Source organism: Lagopus leucura, unplaced genomic scaffold, assembly GCF_019238085.1.
Source record: "Lagopus leucura isolate 7727_CA_CO unplaced genomic scaffold, USGS_WTPT01 Super-Scaffold_100012, whole genome shotgun sequence".
NCBI lineage: Eukaryota > Metazoa > Chordata > Aves > Galliformes > Phasianidae > Lagopus > Lagopus leucura.
Genome location: NW_024962267.1, coordinates 18,053,535 through 18,074,039, shown reverse-complemented (window position 1 = coordinate 18,074,039; position 20,505 = coordinate 18,053,535). Strand labels below are relative to the sequence as shown.

The window sequence follows — 20,505 nt, the reverse complement described above, 5'->3', positions numbered from 1 at the left end:
CTTTTATTTGCTCCTGATCCAAAACATGCAAAGTGTATTCACTTAGTGCATTGCAAGTGCCCTATATGTCCAAGCTGACATTCCTACACAGACATGTTTCAATCATAACAAGCTCAAGCTGAGAACCACAACTGATTCCTCTGCATGACCTCAAGAATGGGAATAAAGGAAAAGCTGGGAACAACTGATTTTTATTCTCATCTTCATAGACAGACACTCGGCATGACGCCTGGCATCAAGAGCAAGACAATGTGCATAACCCCCACTTGGGGTTTGCAAGCAAACTTGAAGCTACTTGACTATTCTTTGCCAGCTCTAATTGAAAAAAACTGAATCTGTTTTAGTGTGATGCTGTTCTGGAACTAATAAGCCCCATTTCTCTCAGGATTTATGAGCCTGGGGCACAATACGACCTCGAGGCAAAGGAGGACCCACAACAGAAGAAACTTCGGTCTGTCTGAAACAAGCAGATTGCTTCCACTGTCTTCAGGGAGTTATGACGTGGAGGATCACAACCTACATCCGTTTTCCTACCAGAAAAGGTTTTAAACAAATCTGCCCTTATACTCAGGGAAGACATGGCAGCTTTGCTTCAAATGCTCTGTTATGCATGACCCAGACCAACTTTTCAAGGCATACTAAAGAATCAGATGGCTTTTCACCTGGTACGATCACGTAAGTTTATTCACGACTTTAACCACGTTAAAAAGAAAAGAATTTTCAAATCATATTTCTGTAATTTGCCCGCAGGGCTCATTTTGTTCCCAACTGAAGCATCTCTAGGTCTCTAAAACACTCGGAGATAAGCCATCAATTGAGTTTACTAACTAAAGGCAGCGATAGCTCCATGCTGTGTGTGAGCAGCAAATGCCTCATCTGCTCATCAGACTGGTTCCAGGCAGCCAGCAGCAGTGAGCTCTCTGGGATTAGGAGCTGCAGACTGTCAGATACATCAATTCACAGCTGATCAGCTCATGCACTTCATACTGCAGAGCTGTCAATCCAGTGTATTTCACGAGCAACAAAAGCACTGTAAATTCTCGTATATCAAAGGAACAGAAAGTTTAAATTACTTTTAGAATATGCAATTTAATGTTAACCCTAATTTTAATTTCTTTAAAGTATAGTTGGAAGGAAAAAAATGTGCAAAAAATACTTAAGTGAAGAAAATGACTGAGAATGCAATGAATTTTTTCAAGACATCAAAAAAATAATGAGTTTGCCTTAAAATAAAATGATCATGACCTCTCATGTGATCATGATTGTTTTATTTATATACCTATGTGCTGGACAGCATACCGAAATGTTTTTTTCAAGCTCTGAAATAAACAGATCATTTGCTTCAATTTAAGTGACCTTTAGATCTCAGACAGACAATTATTTCAAAGCAGCCCTTCTGATAAATTTTCTCTACGTTAATTAATTTCTCATTTGAAATTCCATTAGTACTTGATCACCACAGCGTGAGACCAAGAGAGCCGTCCCAATACATAATGAGGAACCCAAGTACACTAATCTGCCCTCACTTTCATTAACACTGTCAATTATCTATCTCAAACCAACAGGAAGTAAGGTTTTGAAATCAGGTATTAACGCAGCTAGTTGCTATACAGTAGGACTATATCCTGACACACTGAGCTTATTGGTAATGCTACTGAAATTAAACATACCACTCACAGAGGAACAAAAATTGCATGGACACCTCAGGAGTTAGAAGATAGAGCCCGCTAAAACCTGCTCTTGCTCTGTTAAAAAGTAATTTGAATTTTGCCACCGAGACAAATTCAGACTGTAAACGTTTCAAAGGAAGCTGTAGTTTCACAAAAAGGTCACTATTTATATCCATCCAGTATTAATTATCTTTGCCCATAAAAATTGCTAAACATTTTCCCATTACACTGCTCGTATCAGTCCTACTGCTGTAACAAGTACAGAACCACACTGCTCCTTCCTAACCATCATTTAAGTCACACTGAAATGAATAAACAAAAGCAAGCCAGCTACCATACTGTTTTGACTGACTTACTAAGTCATACAAAGTGTCAAAGACCTTGCTTATTCAACACAGCAGGTCTACAAAAAACGCCCAAATTCATGCAAAACAAGTAAAACAGACTCAGTGCTATGATACACTACAAAGCATTCGGTGTTTAAGTGAGCGCCCAGGTTTTGGAAAGCAAGAACATAGCAGACACACGGTATTTCTCAGCACCACTGAAATGAAATGCTGGTCATTTTGCACTGGACTTACTTCATCAATCACCAATTTCTGGATTGCAGCTGGTTTCTAGTCTTCTGTGGTAGTCAGTGAAGATAAGAGTATATTTAAACAACACTCACAAACGAGGCATTTCTCTTCTCTGGTCACAAAAGAGGCCCTAGGCCCTGATCACCACAGGCTTACAAGCACCTGGAGATAGGTGAGCACCTTCAAAGGTACCTGTTCAGCAGCTCCCTGGATTCAGGTTTTGGGAAAATCTGTCCTAAAAACAACAGTTCTCATCTAACACATTTATTTGTCCAGCAGAACGCTGCATATTTGGGACTCATTCTGGAAGTTTTCTGGAAACGCAGCCTGAAATAACTGAAATACCTGAATCCTGAGCTTCCCTTCCTATTATTCCTATCATATCCTATTACCCCGTTATTTAAAATGTCTCACCATTCAGTTTGGAAGCAGTTAAGGGTTCTGGACATACCCAGACCAGCCAGAAAATTGCAGAAGAAGTCATCCATCGCTTCAGGTATTTCAGACACCGATTTCTCTGAAGTCAGAACTGCTTTGGAAGCCTGAAATTAGAACATGGTATTTTTTATTAAACCTACAAGAGAAATGTAGTTATCACTATTTCTGAAGTCATCTGAAGTCACAGATGTATTGGAGTACAGTTGAATGCCTCACTTCTCTTTGCTTATCACATCTGCAATCACTGATCTAATACCTTCTAGTATCTATGGAAGGTTACAGGGACTAAGTAAAAAATCACCTGATTTAAGCAACTACTCTGAACCTGGCATAAACTGATAAGGGTCTGAAACTAGGTGAACTAATGGATGTGTCTCTGTCACTGAGCAGAGAGGAAATGTTAGTTCTCACGTCCCTTTGACAACCTTCAAAGCTACCCATGAGGAAATCAGTGCTCCACCTTGGACATCTGCATTCTTTGGTAGATGACAGTAAAGTGGCTTACTCGTCTGTTATATAATGGAAAAAATGAAAGAGCTGCATCTCCATAATGAGACATCTTGGGAAGCCCCACCAGTGTTTCCTTTTCCTCTTAACATCCATACGCAGACAGTGAAGTGTCAGACAGCATCCCTACAAGTGTTAGCAGAAGGCAGATGGTACATCGAGGCTTCATATCCAGCCTCCAGTGCCACTGTCAGTATAAACAGCTCCTAAGATAAGGTCAACTCACGGGTTAAGGACAGTTGCCAAAAGCTGAATCAAAACAAGACCGAGATTTTACAAGAGGAAAAACACCTTTCAGACCTTATTGCTGTAATATCAATTTCTTTACTTCACCTAACTGCATTCAGCTAACTCAGTGCATAGCTCCTCCAGAGGGGTTTCAAGACATGAAGAGTTTTAAAAGTAAAACACAATACTGAAACTTCCTCTCCCAAAGCTACTTAAAGATTATCAGGTGAAGGAGACCGCTGCAACCTGGCAGTTACCTGACATACATAAACGCATTTAGGGAACTTCACCTTGGGCAAAACATTATAATGGACTTGGTCAACAACACAAGCTACTAAGACTGAGTGCAGCCCTGAGACCAGGACCCAGTGGTGCCCCACATCATGTCAGACCCAGCTCCAGTTGCTCCCAAAGGAGCTGGCACCACTGGGTGCATCTGTGGGAGAGCAGACATCAGGAAGGGAGAAACTGCTGCACAACAGCAGCTGGAGAGAGGAGCAAGAGATGGGAGAGACACAGCCCCGCAGCCAGCAAGGTCAGAGGAGGAGGAGGAGAGGAGGTGCTCCATCAACATGACTGCATAAATGACCTGGAGATAAAGGCATTTCTCCCGATGAAATAAAAATGTGAGGCATTCTCTACACTGGATGATCTCATGGCCATTTTGTATGAAACAAAGCGTTCCATTCAAGCAACCTGCCTAACAGACAGAGAAAGTGGATGGGCAAGATCAAGGCATTGTAGGGATACTACAATATGCCAAGTACAGCACAATATTTAGCATATATTCATTACTGGAAATACAGCATATCATCAGATAGGTCTACTTTCTAACTGTGGCAATATGTGAAACGAAGAGCACATCTGCAGACATGGCAGTTGCACTCTCACTCTTGCTTTTCGTCCTTTATTCTGATGTCTACGTTTGGTATCATCCCTTGCAGTTTCCCAAGCACATCTGTAAAGCCAGTCTTGGGAAGAAATAACACAGCTTGATTCCTTTAATAAATGGAAATATGAGAGGAATCCATTTCATCCGTGCAGAGGAGAATTTATTGGCTAGCTACTAGCACTGAGAATCATTTCAGGACCTGAGCAGAGAACAACACAGGGAAAAATGAATGCACCCTATTTGTACACTATTGGAAGAGAGCTTCAGGAATGCAGAGGGAAAGTCCTAGTTCTATTGCAGCCCTCAGGAGCAATATTAGGCTAACCACTTTCTTTACATCCCCAGAATGGCAAGCAGTGATTTTTTGTCTATATTTACCTCTTTAGAAATGAGGAAGAAGCAATTAATATCTTGGGAGTGAACAGACCCCCAACAGCAGCCACATAGACAAAAACATTCTTTTGACTCAACAGTCAGAAACCTTGAAATTATTTGTTCTCAACTAAATACTTCTCTTTGAATTAAAATCCTCAAAAGACTCTGAGCATAAGGATTGCACACATGACCAAGAAATCAGTCACCAAGCACTTAACCCTATAGATTTCCACAATACTTGGAGGATTTTTTGCTCAGTGAAGAAAAATTAACACTAGGTAAATCATTTCTCTTGAAAACAAGCTGGAACGTTTCTGTAAAACTCAGATTGGAAAAGCAGGAACAACAACAACAACAAAAAAGATTCAAAGATTTTGTAGCGAGATCAAACAAAATAATCAAACCTACACAGCAAAACAGAAGGTTAATGATGGCAATGTGGCTCCAGGTTACCATCTGGGATACTGAAAAATAAAGGTCTCGGAACGCAAGTGCAAAAGCTCTATCTACTAAAGAAAGCAACTCACTCTGCTTTCTTTCATCTGCGTGATTTTCCAGAAGTTCTGTAACCTTTTCTTAGGGTCTCTACCAGCTGAAAACATCCTTTAATATGCAAAACATTCTGATACTCATTTTTCAAAACACTTGATATAACTTTATAATGTCTTAACGCAAGGAGAACAGGAAAAAAAAAAGTGAATCATGAGTTATGACAGAAAAGGACAAATGGAACAGAAACAGTAAGTACAATCACTACTATGCAAATCATGCCTTGCCCTGCACGACTGTTTTATATCAGCTGCCTCCAACTGGGGGGGGGGGAAACAGCATTTAGAGATGAGGGCTCCATCTGCCTCATTTCTCTCTGAGGATCCAAACATGAAGAAGTGCACTTCAAACGGCAATTTCCAGGCAAGGGAGCCCCAGACTCCTGCAAAGACCAACAGCTCCACTGCACCCAGGCACAAACCCAGGAGAGGGGAAAAAAAAAGCCAACAAAAAAAAAAAAAACCACCTCAATATCCCCTGCAGAGGCATAGCTTTAATACATACACACCGGTATTTTGAAGTTGTGAAAAAATGCTGACATGCATCACCTCGTCTGCTTATGTTTGCTCTCCTTCATTTAGCAATTAGTGCTAATGAGTTCCGAAGGAAGTCTGAAAATAAGAATTAGGTTTTCCTGGTTACGCTTGACCTTTCTCTTACGGAGTGTCAAAGAAACTGCAGTAGCTACAAATACCCACAGTTACTGAGTTGAGTGCCTGCATTTGGCAAACTGCTAAAATATTTCTGGATGCTCACTTGATCCATGCTTTCTCTGTAAAATTTCTCTTTTAAATAAACGTTTGCACGAAGCACTGAAACGCAATCATCAATAAGGAATTAGGCATACAGGTTACTATAAACAGCAACTAGACACAAGAATCACTTGGCACTATTGCAGTGAAGCTCTCTGAGGATGCGGTTATTACCTGATGTAACTTATTGCAGCCAAGCTTAGAGGCTGATAATTGAAAAGAAAAAAAAAAAATGATTATTTACTGATTATTTACTGTGTGCAGACAGCCTTCCAGCGTGCCTCTTAGCTCACAGCTGGAGCATTGATTCAGTATCACTTCATGGCCATGGTGCTTCTACTTGGGTCAGTGCAAGCACGTGTGCAGCGCTTGGTTCTCAGCACCACCGAAGTCTTTGAGCCTCACAAAACACACTGCACATGCTTATGAAAACCATTCAGGAACTAACAAGTATATCCATTCTTGCTTCTTGCTTCCATGGCTGTCTGTCTAGAGGTGGAAATAATGATTTGAATTCCAAAATAATGGAAGCCAATTCCAAAAACTGAAGCCTTCAAAAAATGATGCAAGGCAGACACCTGCTAGCGTAAGTATAAAAACAAGAAGATCTTGAATTAAACTACATTTTCTTTTGATTCAAGTAAAGCTCACAGTATCTTCAGATGGAATAAATGGGACAGATAGCTTTTCATTCCCTTAAAACTCAATCAAGAGCAGTAAAATATTAGTTCCTTATTCCACAGTCAAATAACAGAAGATATTACTCCTGGTTTCTCTTTGTATTTGAACACCAGTTCTCACATTGAAATAGGTACAACTGCAGTTATCCCTGAAGAGCATTATCCAATGTTTGGTTAACTATCAGTTTTAAAAGCTTCTCAAGTCCTTCCCTTGCTTCAAAACGCATCAAGACTCGGCTATTGCTAGGTTTTACTCAAAGTGCCATCTCAAAGGCAGAACTGATTGGAGCAAAAGAAAATACAGATGTTTCCTCCATTCTGACAGTAAGAATCATTCAGAACCTGAACTTAGTCTGTTTTGCAAAGGCAAAATATTAGTGAGATAATAGCTTCCCGATGAGGCTGTAAGACAGGGAAAAGCACTTCTCCATTAGATTGCAACAACTCAATCAATTCAAGCAGACTGTATTTAGGAAAATGCAATATAATGATCCCAGTGTGCAACTCCAAACTATCACATGATGTTCTGAAATCCAACTGTAAACATAAGAGGCACTCAAAACTAATGCTGTATGTGAAAGGCATTCAGGGCCAGGCTGGATGTGGCTCTGGGCAGCCTGGTCTGCTGGTTGGTGACCCTGCACACAGCAGGGGGTTGGAACTGGACGAGCATTGTGGTCCTTTTCAACCCAGGCCACTCTATGATTCTGTGATCATTTTCTAATTTAGCACAATGTAGCAGTGTCTTCTTTATTTTTAATATAGAAACAACCTCCTTCAGCAAAGTATTCAGGTACACATTTCTGTGGGTGTTCAGTACAAGCAGTTGCTCTCCTGCATGGGGGATCACATTCTCACTCATTCTACCCACAAAATAAAACAGAACCTCATTGATTTTACTCATGTTTTAAAACAAATTATGTATCTGAAGTATGACTTGATTTACAGCTATAAAATGAATGAAAGTTAAAGGGAGATGGCACGTAGGTAACTCAAGTTATCTTTTTCCATCGTGACACGTTTAGTCCTAAGTACACTTGTAAAAAGTTTAATCTTCTCCACAAAATATCTCATAATTCAGTTAAGTGATGATGTGTACTTTCTGACCCAGTAAAACCAGCTAAAGCACAGCCTTATTGATTTGTCATAAAGTTCTTACTAAAATGTGAGCATCTTCAGCCTGCTGTCGAACAGCCTGCAGAGCCTCAGCCAGATCCTCGTCACCTTCCTGAAGACTGAATTCATCATCTGCTGACACCTAAATGAAAGGATTTAGAGCACCAGTATCAATGTTCTATGAATCTTCCCAAGCCCAGCTGTTTCTACCTCCATCACCACTACTGAAAACAATCTCATTCCCATTAAAAATGTTTTGTCTGTTTACATTTTGTTTCCAATCCTTGGAGACATTGAAGGTCAGGCTGAAATGGGCTCTGAGCATCCTGATCTGGCTGGAAGTTTCCCTGTTCACTGCAGGGCAGTTGGACTAGATGGCCTTTAAGGGTCCCCTCCAACTCAAACAATTACATGAGTCTATGATTCTGTTCATTAACAGTAAGCTGAAATGGATACACCGGTTTCTTTTTAATACTTAATTTTGAAATAAAAGGTGTAACAAAAGCTCATACCAAATCATCTCTTGACCACTCCTCATCACACTTGAGAAAAGGGTTTCACTGCTCCTCCTAAGCAACTTTTACGTTGAAGTGAAGCAACAAAATCCAACATGAATACTACAGATATCACATAAGATAATCAATTGAGCAAATTACCTCTTCATACTGATAATCATCCTTAGAGTAGTCTGTGATAGTAATTTCTGCAGGTTTTGTTAAGGCTGAAACATTCGAGGCACACACACCAAAGGACAACCAGCTGTGATGAGCACCCTCAGCCCTGCTCTTAACCACACCAAATGGAGGCGAGTGCAAAACTGAACATCAGAGATCAAACACTGAATACTTCACCAAAGCCGAAGCAAGAGCCTTAAATAATAACCTCAGCACATCCACAGTACAAAGAGAAGTGAATCCTGAAATGGTAAAAATCCACTGCAAATTATTTACAGTTCCCCCAAATGCTTCAGAGCCAGACTTCTCATTAAAATAACAAATGGTGTGAAACAAAACTAAAATAAACATCTCATCCACCAGCCTGGCAGCTCTGGGAAGTCTAACCAAAATGTTTTCTGTAAGATGCACGGCTGTTTCCCTAGGAAATCAGTTAGCCTACAAATGACCCACGTAAATAAACTAGAATTAACTTCTAAAGAACAGTTGGCAATTCACTGCTTCACACACAGCCATTTTAAGCGGTAACATCTTTTTACAAAAGAAAATGAAAATGGGGAAAAAAGCCAGGATTTTCTAGCTTAATATCACTTCCCTAATCTGAAGTCTTCAACTAAAACAAACAAGGCAAAAAATACATAACAATACAGCTTTTTGCTACAGTTTGTGCAGTGCAACACATACCAAAGTTCAATCTGGATTCAAGATCCCAGCACTGCAGCATGCAAGCTATCAGCTGAACTGCAACCATCCAGAAGGCTCACGTGCCTTACCCCTAAAAGAAATAACCACCTTTCATTTGTGAAGACCTGAGTCTTAAGGTGACAGTTAGAAAGGCATCATTTAGCTTTCTAAACAAACCAAAAAAAAAAGTGAAATCTCTGTGTGAATAAAGGTCTAACTTTCAGTAATCAAGTCAAAGCACATCTGCTATCTAGAACTGCACAATTACACCACATGCTTTCTACAAAAACCTTATACATAAATAGGAAGCTGGCATGAATGCCTCTTGTAAGCTTCCCACCTAGGCTTAGGTATGTAAAGGCAAACACCTGTTTGACATGCCCTCATATTTTCTTCCCTAATTACTGCAGATGTGGAACAGAGGACTCAAATGCAAGTCACGGCCTCTCTGCACCTCAGGTTTCTTCCTCTGTAAAAACTTCATTCTCTAACTGGAATGATTCTCAAATTTAAATTCTAACACCTGGACTGTGCAGGAAGTCATAAAATATAAAGGTTATCGTGTTTTCTTTCAGAGGGAAAAGCAAATAAAAACAACAGGAGCCCAGTGATCAACCCAGTGATGAGCTTCAGCAGGTCTACATCTGTTCTCCATTACACAAGTAATCTGGATCGTGAATTTCAACTTCAGTGGCAGATGAAATAAAGCATACAGTTCAATTAATGCACTTTTTCTCAGCACAGTATTCCAAGATACGAGGATGATGTAAGAGAACTGAGGTGGTAATAGTTTATGTTATGGCAAGACTTTCAGGAGCTGCATCCCAACCAAGGTGGGCTAACAGCCAGGGACTGGGGCATAAGGGTGGACTGCAGCTGTCTGCCAGCTCCCCCAAACAACAAGAACACGGAGGAGCAGGGTCTGACCACATGGCAGCGAAACAAATCCCAATCCCTGCACTTTGTACATTCAACGCAGAGAGAAATACCCATCTGAACTGCTAACTACATTAGAAAATGAGAATGACAGCAAGGCACAAATGCACAGTGAAAGCAAGGAATAGCTTTCCATTATCGTTCTAAAGCCAGGGACAGCAACAGATGGGAATCTGAGACAAAGACACATAGATACTGTCAAGTTAGGGTAATATCCTAAGACTTCCTTTTTTCTTAAGATATTCCACCACTAACCAGACACACTCGCTTTACAGAATGGTCACATCACACACCGTGACCACCTGGGTACATTTCTGAATGAACTCTGTGATTATTTCCATATACACGAATATGCAGATATGTATGTTGAAAACCAAACATCTGAACACTTCTCTGGGATTCCTAAGCCCCTTTATCACTTCATAGTACAGTATTTATCAACATTAGTTTAAATAAAGGCCATTTAAACCACATTTTTGACATCCCAACTTATCCACACCGTGTTTACTAGTCTTTTCAGACTTTTTTCTCTAAAGCTATCTTTTGCATGGCCTGCAGGCGGTTCTTCAGCTCAGACTCCCCCCTTTGACTGCTTCTTTCCACAATTATCAGATCTTTCAGTGCAGCTCTACCCACAGTACACCTTCACACGTAAAACACTTTCAGAAGAAAACAAGGAAAAGCTGTTTCCTTGCACCAATGCAAACAACAGCGCACAGACTAACCTTTACATGAAAAATACTGATAGGCACGCATACAATTACACCACAGAACACCGTTTTAACAGCTTTAAAACCACGACATTCCCCCGACAAACGCTGTGTTGCTGTTGGATTGGTTTAAACACGTAATGACAGAGCACTTTGTTCAGCTCACCAAACAGCTTTTTTTCCTTTTTTAATGGGCTTACGTCCTAACCCTAGCAAGAGAGCTACACTATTGGCAGTGCCTGACGAAATAAGGATGATCTGACCCAAAGCGCCGCGTGGAACCGGCAGCTCTGTGGTGTTTCACCACCAACACTAACATACAAGAGGCAACGAGAGGCTTCCAGTAAAGAATTTTCACTTTTCAGCCCCACAGGGGATAACGTTACCCCGAGGCTCAGTCGGGGTGCCTCAACGCAGCAACAACCGCACGTTCACCCTTCCCAGCGCTACCCCGTAACATTTTCCTTCGTCCCTTCCTCACAGCTCCACGAGGTCAGCTCCCGCCCCGGACCGTCAGCTGAGGGCACAGAGGGGCACCGAGGGGGCGGCAAAGCCCGAAGCCCGCCCGCCTCAGGCGAGGGGAGCACCCTGCGGCGGGGCAGAAGGATACTCTGCAGGTAGACCGACGCCTCAGAGCCCGCCGCCTCCTCCTCCTCCGCCTCCATCGCTGCAGCGTCCCACCGTTGCCTGGGCGCCGCTGCTCTCGCGAGAGGAGGCGGCGTGACTCGAGATGGCGCTCGCTGCCCCTCCGGTTTCCCGCCTTAGTCCCGCGGCGGGGCGCGCGGGCTGAGCGCGAGGCGGAGCTGCTCGCGCCGTGCTTCTTTGGGCGGCTCAGGAGCAGCGCTGCGGGGCGGGAGACGCCTCGGTTTCCGTGGAGCCTCCTACCGGCTTTTTGCTGGGAACTTTCTGACTGGGAAGCACTTGGGAAGGAGGCATCGCGTAACGAAGTGCTGAGCAGTTCCCTCCTCTGCTTCAGTCTCATCTCCCTCTGCAGTCCCTATAAATTTTTCCCTAGTCTTGACCACCCCCCTAAAACGTGTCAGCGCATGGTATCCCCAATTGAACACAACTGGTGCAAGCTTTAGAAGGGCTTGGAGAACTACTTCAAGAGGGATCAAAAGGAACAACAATTAATGGGAAGGACAAAAGGATCTCAGTCCTCTTATTTATTACAGGAGTGGTTAAGTGCGATCAAAGCACACGGGGAACAGACTTGATAAGAAAGAATGAGCAAAGATAGAGGCATAACCAACCATCAAGAATGGAATCAATGTAAATTACGGCTAATAACAAAGAGCGAATCTTTAAATAACATTTGACTGATTGCCAAGTGTAATGAAAACTTCTAGGAGGCTTTTAGTGATGACAGAGTTCTTTGTAGTTGTTCTGCATTTGGACCCCTGATTCACCCTGCTTTATAGCCCTGTAGCAGCCTGAGTTATAAATGATTATCTTCTCCCAAATAGAATAACCAGTGTTGTTACTCTGTCCCCTACCTTCTCATGAGGAAGACGTGGAAGCAGCATCTGCTGGAGCTGGAACATTTCATTAAACAGGCTGTTTACTTTTCTCACACGGCGAAGACTACGCACCTCAGCTGCATCTCAGCCAGGAAAGTTTTATTATTTGAAAAGATGGTTGGTGGGTAATCTGCAATGCTCCAGAAAGTGTTGCTACTACTCCCAAGCTTGAAAAGCCAGATGCTCTTCCACTGGCTGAAGAAGCATGAGGCACTGTCTTGTTCAGAGCAAAATATCCACCAAGCAAAACCAACAACAGTTCTGAGAAGTTGAGTTACAAAACCATACCGGCCATCCAAGCTGCTTCCAATGACTTTCAGGCCCATGCAAGAAGATCTCCAGGTGTCCAGTTCCCGTGCTTCATTACAACAGACAACAAATAATGTGCTGACCCTCGAACTTTTGCATGCACATTCCTCGTTGTCTTCGGTGCATCTTTGGGGGAGAAGGGACAAAAGAAAGCTGTCGACTCGCCTTTCTGAACGAGCACACAGTTTTGCCTGAAATATGATATGGACATCGTGGTGACAGTGAAAAGGCTGTTGTCCACATGGCTGTGGTGCAGCATGGGACCACAGCTGGAAGCTAGAACGAGCTGGCAAACACCTTGTTCCAACTTCTGCTGTGCCATCTGGTTTCTAGTTAGGCAACTGACATTAAATGCATTTTCTCTGTATTACCATCTGGCAGCTGCTTGTACAACAACAGAGCAAGACGCAGAATTTGGCTAGCAGTTATCTTAAGAATCATATCAAGGATACTTGAAACGCTGATTCTGACACAGAAATGGCTTACAAGGAGAGTTCCTTTAGCTGATGGCCTCACGTGCACAGTTTTGCAGGTAAGAAAATGGAATGGGAAGTTCTATATACTTGTCTTTTGCATGTATTTATGTTACAGAAGTCCCATAAAAGTTTCTAAGGGGGTAACCATACAGGTTTCTGAAGGGTGTAATATTGTATGCAATTAAATTTTGTTGAACGTATCTATGCTTTTGCTGTGCAATGGATGTATGTTTCCTTTTCCAAAATCAGAGGAAACGACGTATGCCAAAAGTGAGCTTGGTAAAGAAAAATCACAGTAATTAAGTACAGACACAAGTCTCAAAAAATGTTTTAACAAATTTCATCTAAGAATTTAAGAATAGTCAGCTATAGCGCAACTGGAGATTGAAATACAGTGAAACAGCTGCAGCGACAGGGCTTCACATTTCTGAAAGCCAAATTAGTAAAGCTTAGGGGGCCATTGTAACCTTGCTGGGTTTTAAATGTAACAGAAAGGGGTGATTTAAGACGTGCAGTAGAAGATTCAAAAAATGATTCCCTGACAAAACAAATCAATATAAATTTTGTTCTCTACTTCCTGCTGTGCATTCCTGCCTCCTTCCTGTCCTTGTGCTGATGCTCAAAAGATCCTCATAATTTAAACCATCGGAAAACCAATCCAGAAGAAAAAGAGGTTGTTGGTTGGTTGGGTTTTTTTCTTCCCTTGATTTAATTTTTTTTTTCCTTAATTTCGGGAAGAGCAAAACTGAATTGTAAGATATTTGGCAGTCAGACTTAAGCGTGAGTTATTTGATGCAGTGCTATTTTGTCTCTACTCTGCTGAAGAATATTCAGTGTTTAATCTTCTACGTTTCCAGACATTTCTATGGATTAGACCTAGAATATACTGAGTCTCTGGAAAGCGGGCTTTGAGTTGACTTCATAAAAATGAGAATTTCAGATTCTAACTGCATCAGCAGTTCTGCCGATTCTCATTCTTCTAAGCACTTTATTAGAAGCATAACTACCATTGCAATACCAGTCTTGCAATTCAATCACCTGATCCAAAATCCATTCTTTGAAGGATTACTTAACTTTAGTCTGGTTTCAATTTCACGCAGCTTTTTCACACGGAAGCGTGCAAGGCGATCTCTTAAAAGCCACAATATGAGTGCAAGCAAAGTATGAATAGGTTTGAATTCACTTACGGAAAAATTCAAGAATGACTTATTTGAGTAAGCAATGTAGAAGTACAGCTGATGGCTGTACAGATTTTACAGGGCACAGTGCTGTGAAGTACAAGTTTTCTACTGCAGACAGGAGTATAATGTATACAGTCTAGCCTGCACACTGCAATGGATAGTGGAAGTTAATCTGCCCATGCTGATGCTGCTGTTTCCAAGAACGACAGCCTCCATATCTTCTGCCGTTGTTCCCTTTGAAATTTCTCAGGAACATTGGACAGATGGTGCATTTTGACTCCCCATGCACTGAATTGGGAGTATTTCTGTAGCACAGGCAGGAATAAATTGTACTAAAAGAGAGAAGAGAATTGACAAAGTCATTTTTGATTTTAGAAGTGCAAGTGACCCGTGTTCTTTCAGAACTCCAGTTCTATGAGCACAGAGTTATTTATGCAGCTTAAAGGAACTAATGATCATCTGTTACTGGTAATAAGAGGCTTTCTGTGCCACAATTTCTTCTGCTCTTTGAAACTAAGTCTAGTTAACATGGTTTTCCATATTACACATTGTTAAATGGTGGAGTAGCTGCTTTGTGCTGCAAGTTACCTGAATTTGAAAAGCATCCTCCTTTACAAAAAAAAAAACATGGGAAACAAAAACCTGTGCTGCCCTAATCAGTGCATAGTGACAGAGACAAGAACTGAGATACCTTGTTAGAAAATGCACAGAGGACAACTATCAGAAAGCTAACAGCAATGATTACTTTGTTACACCGTGCTTCCAAGTAATGAACTACTTATTACTCAGACAATGCATCTTCCCTTCAGAAGGCTGAGTCTTGTACCCATGAGCACATGCCGGAGTCATTGTGTCTGTTTTCCTGCTTCCCTTCTTTACCTGCTTCATTTGTTTAAACAATAATAATAATATAAAAAAAAAAAAAGATAAAAATACGCGCACGAAAACCCAACGTGGCCAAGCTTTCTGTCAATCAGCTTCAACACGGATTGAAAAGAATGCATCCAGAGAAAATGTATACATTATTCAAGACTGTTGGGCGCTTCAAAAAGATCACTTAAAATTTCTCCCTGCCCCAGTCCTCTCCTGTCAGCTGTATCCTAATCAGCTCAGCACAGAGTACTTCACTTCCTTTCACCCCTTCTGTGCCAAAACACCTGCTTGCTTTCTCTTTGATGCTTTCCCCACTTGGACTCATTGCATCCTTTTTGTTTGGGTTTTTCCCACTCTGACTTCTGACCATTTCAGTTTGTGCTGTTAGCAGCTTTGCAGTCCTTGGGTGTTTCTTCAGCGCGTTACCTTTCCAGAGACTCACCTGGAGGACAGTGTGTATCTCTGTTCCAGGAGAACAGCCACAAAGCTGCAATAATTGGTCACCAAATTCAAAGCTCGCTGAATTTGATGCCCCATAGGCAACGACCAGTCTCTGAGTTGCAGCCGAAAGCAACGTTTGTTACCAGAGTACACAGCCAAGCCTCTGCTAACTGCTAAAAGCCAGCTGTATCGATTGATTGAGATGAGCAGGGAATTCTAATTTTCCCAGTGCTGTTTGCTTTGTTCCCAGTGCAAGGCGATTTTCTCACATGTGGGGTTTGAAGATATAAATAATTAGATGTCAAATCACCAAACTCCAATCTGTCTTAGCTGAAAGCAGCATTGGTGTACACCAGCTTCTATATGTTGTTATAATGGAGACTGTGCAGTCTTTGTGTCCACTTTTTTGCTTCCTTTATTAACAGATAGAGGACTTTGGGCAGTAATTATGTAAATTATTATGCAATTATCCAAAATGCTGTTCTTTTGTTCTGAAAGTCTTTTATATGCAGTGCATTACAACTTGTGATGTGGACGAAGTCTGCATCATTTTCTGGTTTTCATTTTCACGTATCTTTGATGAAAGCTACAGTACAATACTGACGCCCTATCCTTAAATGTCAGATCTTTGCTTTGAGGTTTTTGTAATATTTTGTTTAAATATTGAAGTGTCACAGAATTGCAGTCTGGAAATGCTATGTTTAAGTTCTTGGCTTTTGTTTTTAGCACAGCCATAACTCTTGCTACGAAGCCATTTGCTCATTTTGCTATGAGTAAGCGCTGGTGATTCAGCTTCTCTTAAACAACAGCTAGATCTTGGGCACTGGGCATTGCATTTGGAGACACCCAAACTGGTTTAAAGCATGCTAGCACATATACTAGAAGCTTAACATAAACTCTGCTTACTGTAATTCATGCTACTCCTGTACTTCAGATACATTCCCAGTAATCAGAGCCAAATCCTCAAGGTTGTCTGAGGAGGGGCCTAATGCTTTGGGACGCCAGAGACTAAGGAAAATCCTCTGTAATTTCACTGATGAGACCCTAAAAATGATTATGCAAACTTCATCCTCTTTCTGAAGAGAGCAATTGCAGCACCCAGAAAAAGCCTACTGTACACGAGCCCTCACTCTTCTACTGTGCAACCCCTGGAGTCTGGGATGAAGTTCCTAAGGCCTCAAGAAAGACATCACTTCACACAACTCTCTTCATGCTGACCAGGTGAGATAGCTCTTTGCTCTGTGTTGGTTAGTGTATTAAAACACATGTTTGTAAGGCTGCTTTGAGGGCTACTGATTCCTTAACACCGGTCAGGAATACAGAGAAATGTAGCCTTACTTCAAACAGTTTGTTCTAGTAGAAGTTAATATTATCTGTCCTTCTGGGGGCGACAAGATTTTTCTTCAGATTAAATAATAATACTAATAAATTGAAGAAATACCTGACTGTAACGGCACTTTTCTGACCCTTTTTTTCTTTTTCATAGCAGAAGAAATATTGCCGTTGTCACAAGTTAGGGCCCACAAATCGTTTCTGACTACAGTTGTAATTCTTACTCTTGCCAAAGAGAATGTTGTTGGCTTTAAGCAATGCAACTTGTGGATGAAAATGTCTTTACACGCCGAGTTGGGTTCTGAGTGGGCTGAAGTTGTTGCAGGAGTACGCATCTGGCTTTTCAGCCAAAATATATTTAGCTTTACAGTGTGAGTGCAGGAGGTGCGGGGGAATCTCCTCTCTGTCACACCTGGTGTTAAGTAGAATCCCTTTGCTTAACACTTTTTACTCTGTCAAGCCAAGTACGCTCCTCATCTTAATTGAAGGCAAAACAGGAGGCTCTGCCCTTAGCAATGCTTTGGGAGTCCCTTCTTCTTTGTCCCCTGCGAGCATGAGAAGCAGTCTTTGCTCAAGCCTGGCTCCGGGCCCTTCCACACCCTTCAGTCATGGCAGATGCCCAGCAGCACTGTTCCACTTGCACCAACTGGGGCCTTTTGCCCAGCACACCCAGTGCAACGACATGGACAGATCGTGCTGGATGCATCTTCCGTGGGGATCCAGGCCACCCCAGGTCCTCCTGTGTCCTTCCACTATGCCCACACAACATAAGAACAGAAGAGCTGTGCTAGGTGACCTCACAAGCTTTTCTCAAACTGTCCCTAAAAGGAGGGGCTGCCAGGAGGAAAGGAAGCTATAGGCCACCAGAAAGTGATACTCCAGGAGCTCTTATCTGCAAAACAGGAGAAAAAGACTGGTTATCAAGCTGCTGTTATTTTGTTGTTGTTGTTTCTGTTACCAAAATTAACCCAGCAGCTGAAGGAAGACCAATTTAGGAACAAGTGAAATTTAAAATAAGATGGCAGTGAGGAAAGTAAGGCTCAAGTAGCAAGCGTTAGGAATGGCTCCTTTGCTCTTCACTTCTTGGCAGCACAGTTGAGGGCACAGCAGTCAGAGTCACTGACCAGCTTACCCTCCATCTAAGAGGAAATATTCCAGGAGCATTTGGTTTCTATTTTGTTGCTGTGGGATCATTGTTACCTTTTAGTAAAAATCCAGTTCTATACAGTATATCTTTTGAGGTGACTTTACAGAAGCACGTAACCAAATCGGTATTTAATTAAAAGATGCCTGTGCAATGGAAAGTATTGAGCGTAAAGAAATTCTGACTAAACTTTAAAGAGATTATCAGCATTAAAACCACCCCGGAGACGACACAAATACTGAATTGAAATGTAGCATATGGAAACAGTCACACGAGAAGGGTTGAAGAGTTCAGCATTCATCATTTGACATTTTGTTGTAATTAGTACAAATAAATAAATCACGATATATGCGTCTTGTATATTGATGGTATTTTAAACACTGTGAAAGAAAATCATTCCTGGATAGAATTAGCTGCATTTCCTTCCAAGAATGTTGTGTCTAGTTCCAGAAAGCCGTGACATTACTTTCCATCATGGTATATTACTGGAAAAAGTGATTTGTGTGCTGTCTTGCCCATAGGTGAGAGGCAACATGCAGCTGCACTCAGAAAACATGCAGGAGAGAAAATGAAACAATGTGCTGAAGCTGCTCTGTACCCAGTGGGCTTATGGAAAAGCCTGCAGGAAAACATCGCTGCCTCCAACCCTTCCTGAGTCAGGTCTTCAAAACATCACTGGGCACCCAGCATATCCAAGGTAAGGATGTCCTCTGTAAACACACTGCTTTTTTTGGTTTTGTTCATCTGCAGAGGTTAGATCTTCACGCAAACAAGAAATCAGGCTGTCTGTGTAATTTGCTGCATCACTTGGTGAGCAGGACAGCACAGCTGGGTGCCAGCAGGACCCCTTCTCTTTTCCCTGGCCCCCACTCCCTGCCACGTCTCCCATTTGGATGATGAGCACACATATACACTACAGTGCAGTGTATGTCTGTCTTGCACAAGGTGCCAGAGCCCTGACATTCCTTCAGCTGGGTCACTTCTAAAACACAACAGCCTTTCCTCTGCGCTCCATTCAGCACAGCAGAGCACCTTGCCAACCTTCACCCCCTGGCCCACACCTGGTGATTTTGTGGTGAGCCAGCAATTACTTAGACTGGCATGCAGTCAGGTCGCATGTCAAAGACATCACTCACCTTTGCAAGTCAATGATTCCCCAGTGAACAGTTCTGAAAGGAATAATCACCTTCCTGGTCCATCCTCCCAGCCCAAGACTGTGTCTAAAAGCATCCAGTGAGACATGTGGACTACGAGCGTTAACGATTTAAAAACCTTTGTGTGTACCATGCAGACATCAAACAACAAACGCATGGACCCAACCCTCAGTAAAATCAGTTGAAGTTTCCCTATTAATTTAAGATGGACTGGACTGGATCTAGCAAAATGAGCCCATCCATACTGGTTGCTCACAAGCTCTCATTACAAGTGTCATCCCTGGCTTTCTGGAAGCTACTTGTTATTTTCTTAACAGCCAGCAGGCAAATTGATTTGCACAAAATTTATAACAAAGGCAACAAGCAAATAGCAACTGCTATGTTGCCCGGCAAATCTGAGGCTAAAGAGGGCAAACAATGTCAGCAAGGTTCTCTTCCCCTCTCAAGTTTTTTTTTTAATTGGGTTTGCTATACTTCATAAACACATGGCTAAGTCTGTTTTCTCCTGATTTGCACATGAGTCTCTGTTTAATAAATGTATCAAGGCGGTGCAGAGAACTATTTCTTACATCTGTGTAATACACCAAGGGCTCCCTGGCTTGCTGTGAAAGAAAGAGCTGAAATATTCCCTAGGTCCTGGAAACAGTTGGTTACGACCAAAATCTGACAAATTTTTTCCAGCTACTTCAGTTAGTCCAGTTCAGGAATGTTATCCTTCCTCACCAACTGTGTCTGACTAACAGCAGCTTTTAGAGCAGGAGGAATACAGGAATAAGCCCTATGTTGTGCACACTAAGCTGTCTAACATACGTGAAAAATATTATGACCATTAAGCCCCACAAAGGCACTTTGCCTGTTTCATTATCACACAACACAGTGTCTTAATTTGCATTTGATTAACCTCACCGTGAGTGCTAATTAATATTAACAAGTGGCAGTGATTCTAAATACCAAGAAGGCATCAGTGAAACAGGTCCTGTGCTTGGGTATGACAGCAGGACCAGCGCCCACAGGCCAGAAGCTTTGTTCTGGAAGGTCCAACTTAAACTGGCACTGAGAATTAGAAGGCAGATCTGGGTGTAGAAATTGCAGATAGGACTCCATGAAGTCAGGCAAAGTCTCCAAGCCGGAAGATTTGTTCCTGCACGTGTTCCTGCACAGCCTAGTCCACCTTGCATCTATTGAGCATGATGATATGGCATTGCAAGTGGTTTTATAGAGCCACAGGTTGTTAGGCTACAGCTTTGTTCACCACCATTAACCACACCGCCTCAATTAATCGTGCA

General features: G+C 42.0%; 1 protein-coding gene across 1 annotated transcript in view; it reads right to left on the bottom strand.

Moving 5' to 3' along the window:
- SPAG16 (sperm associated antigen 16) overlaps positions 1-11,454 on the bottom strand; it is a 349,253-nt gene extending 337,799 nt beyond the window's left edge. The window contains exons 1-4 of the mRNA XM_042874723.1: positions 11,400-11,454; positions 8,442-8,488; positions 7,829-7,927; positions 2,663-2,790 (exon numbers count right to left, since the gene is read on the bottom strand). Coding sequence (XP_042730657.1) covers positions 2,663-2,790; positions 7,829-7,927; positions 8,442-8,488; positions 11,400-11,454 — 329 coding nt within the window. The remainder of the gene's footprint in view (positions 1-2,662; positions 2,791-7,828; positions 7,928-8,441; positions 8,489-11,399) is intronic.
- Between the last annotated feature and the right edge of the window lie 9,051 nt (positions 11,455-20,505).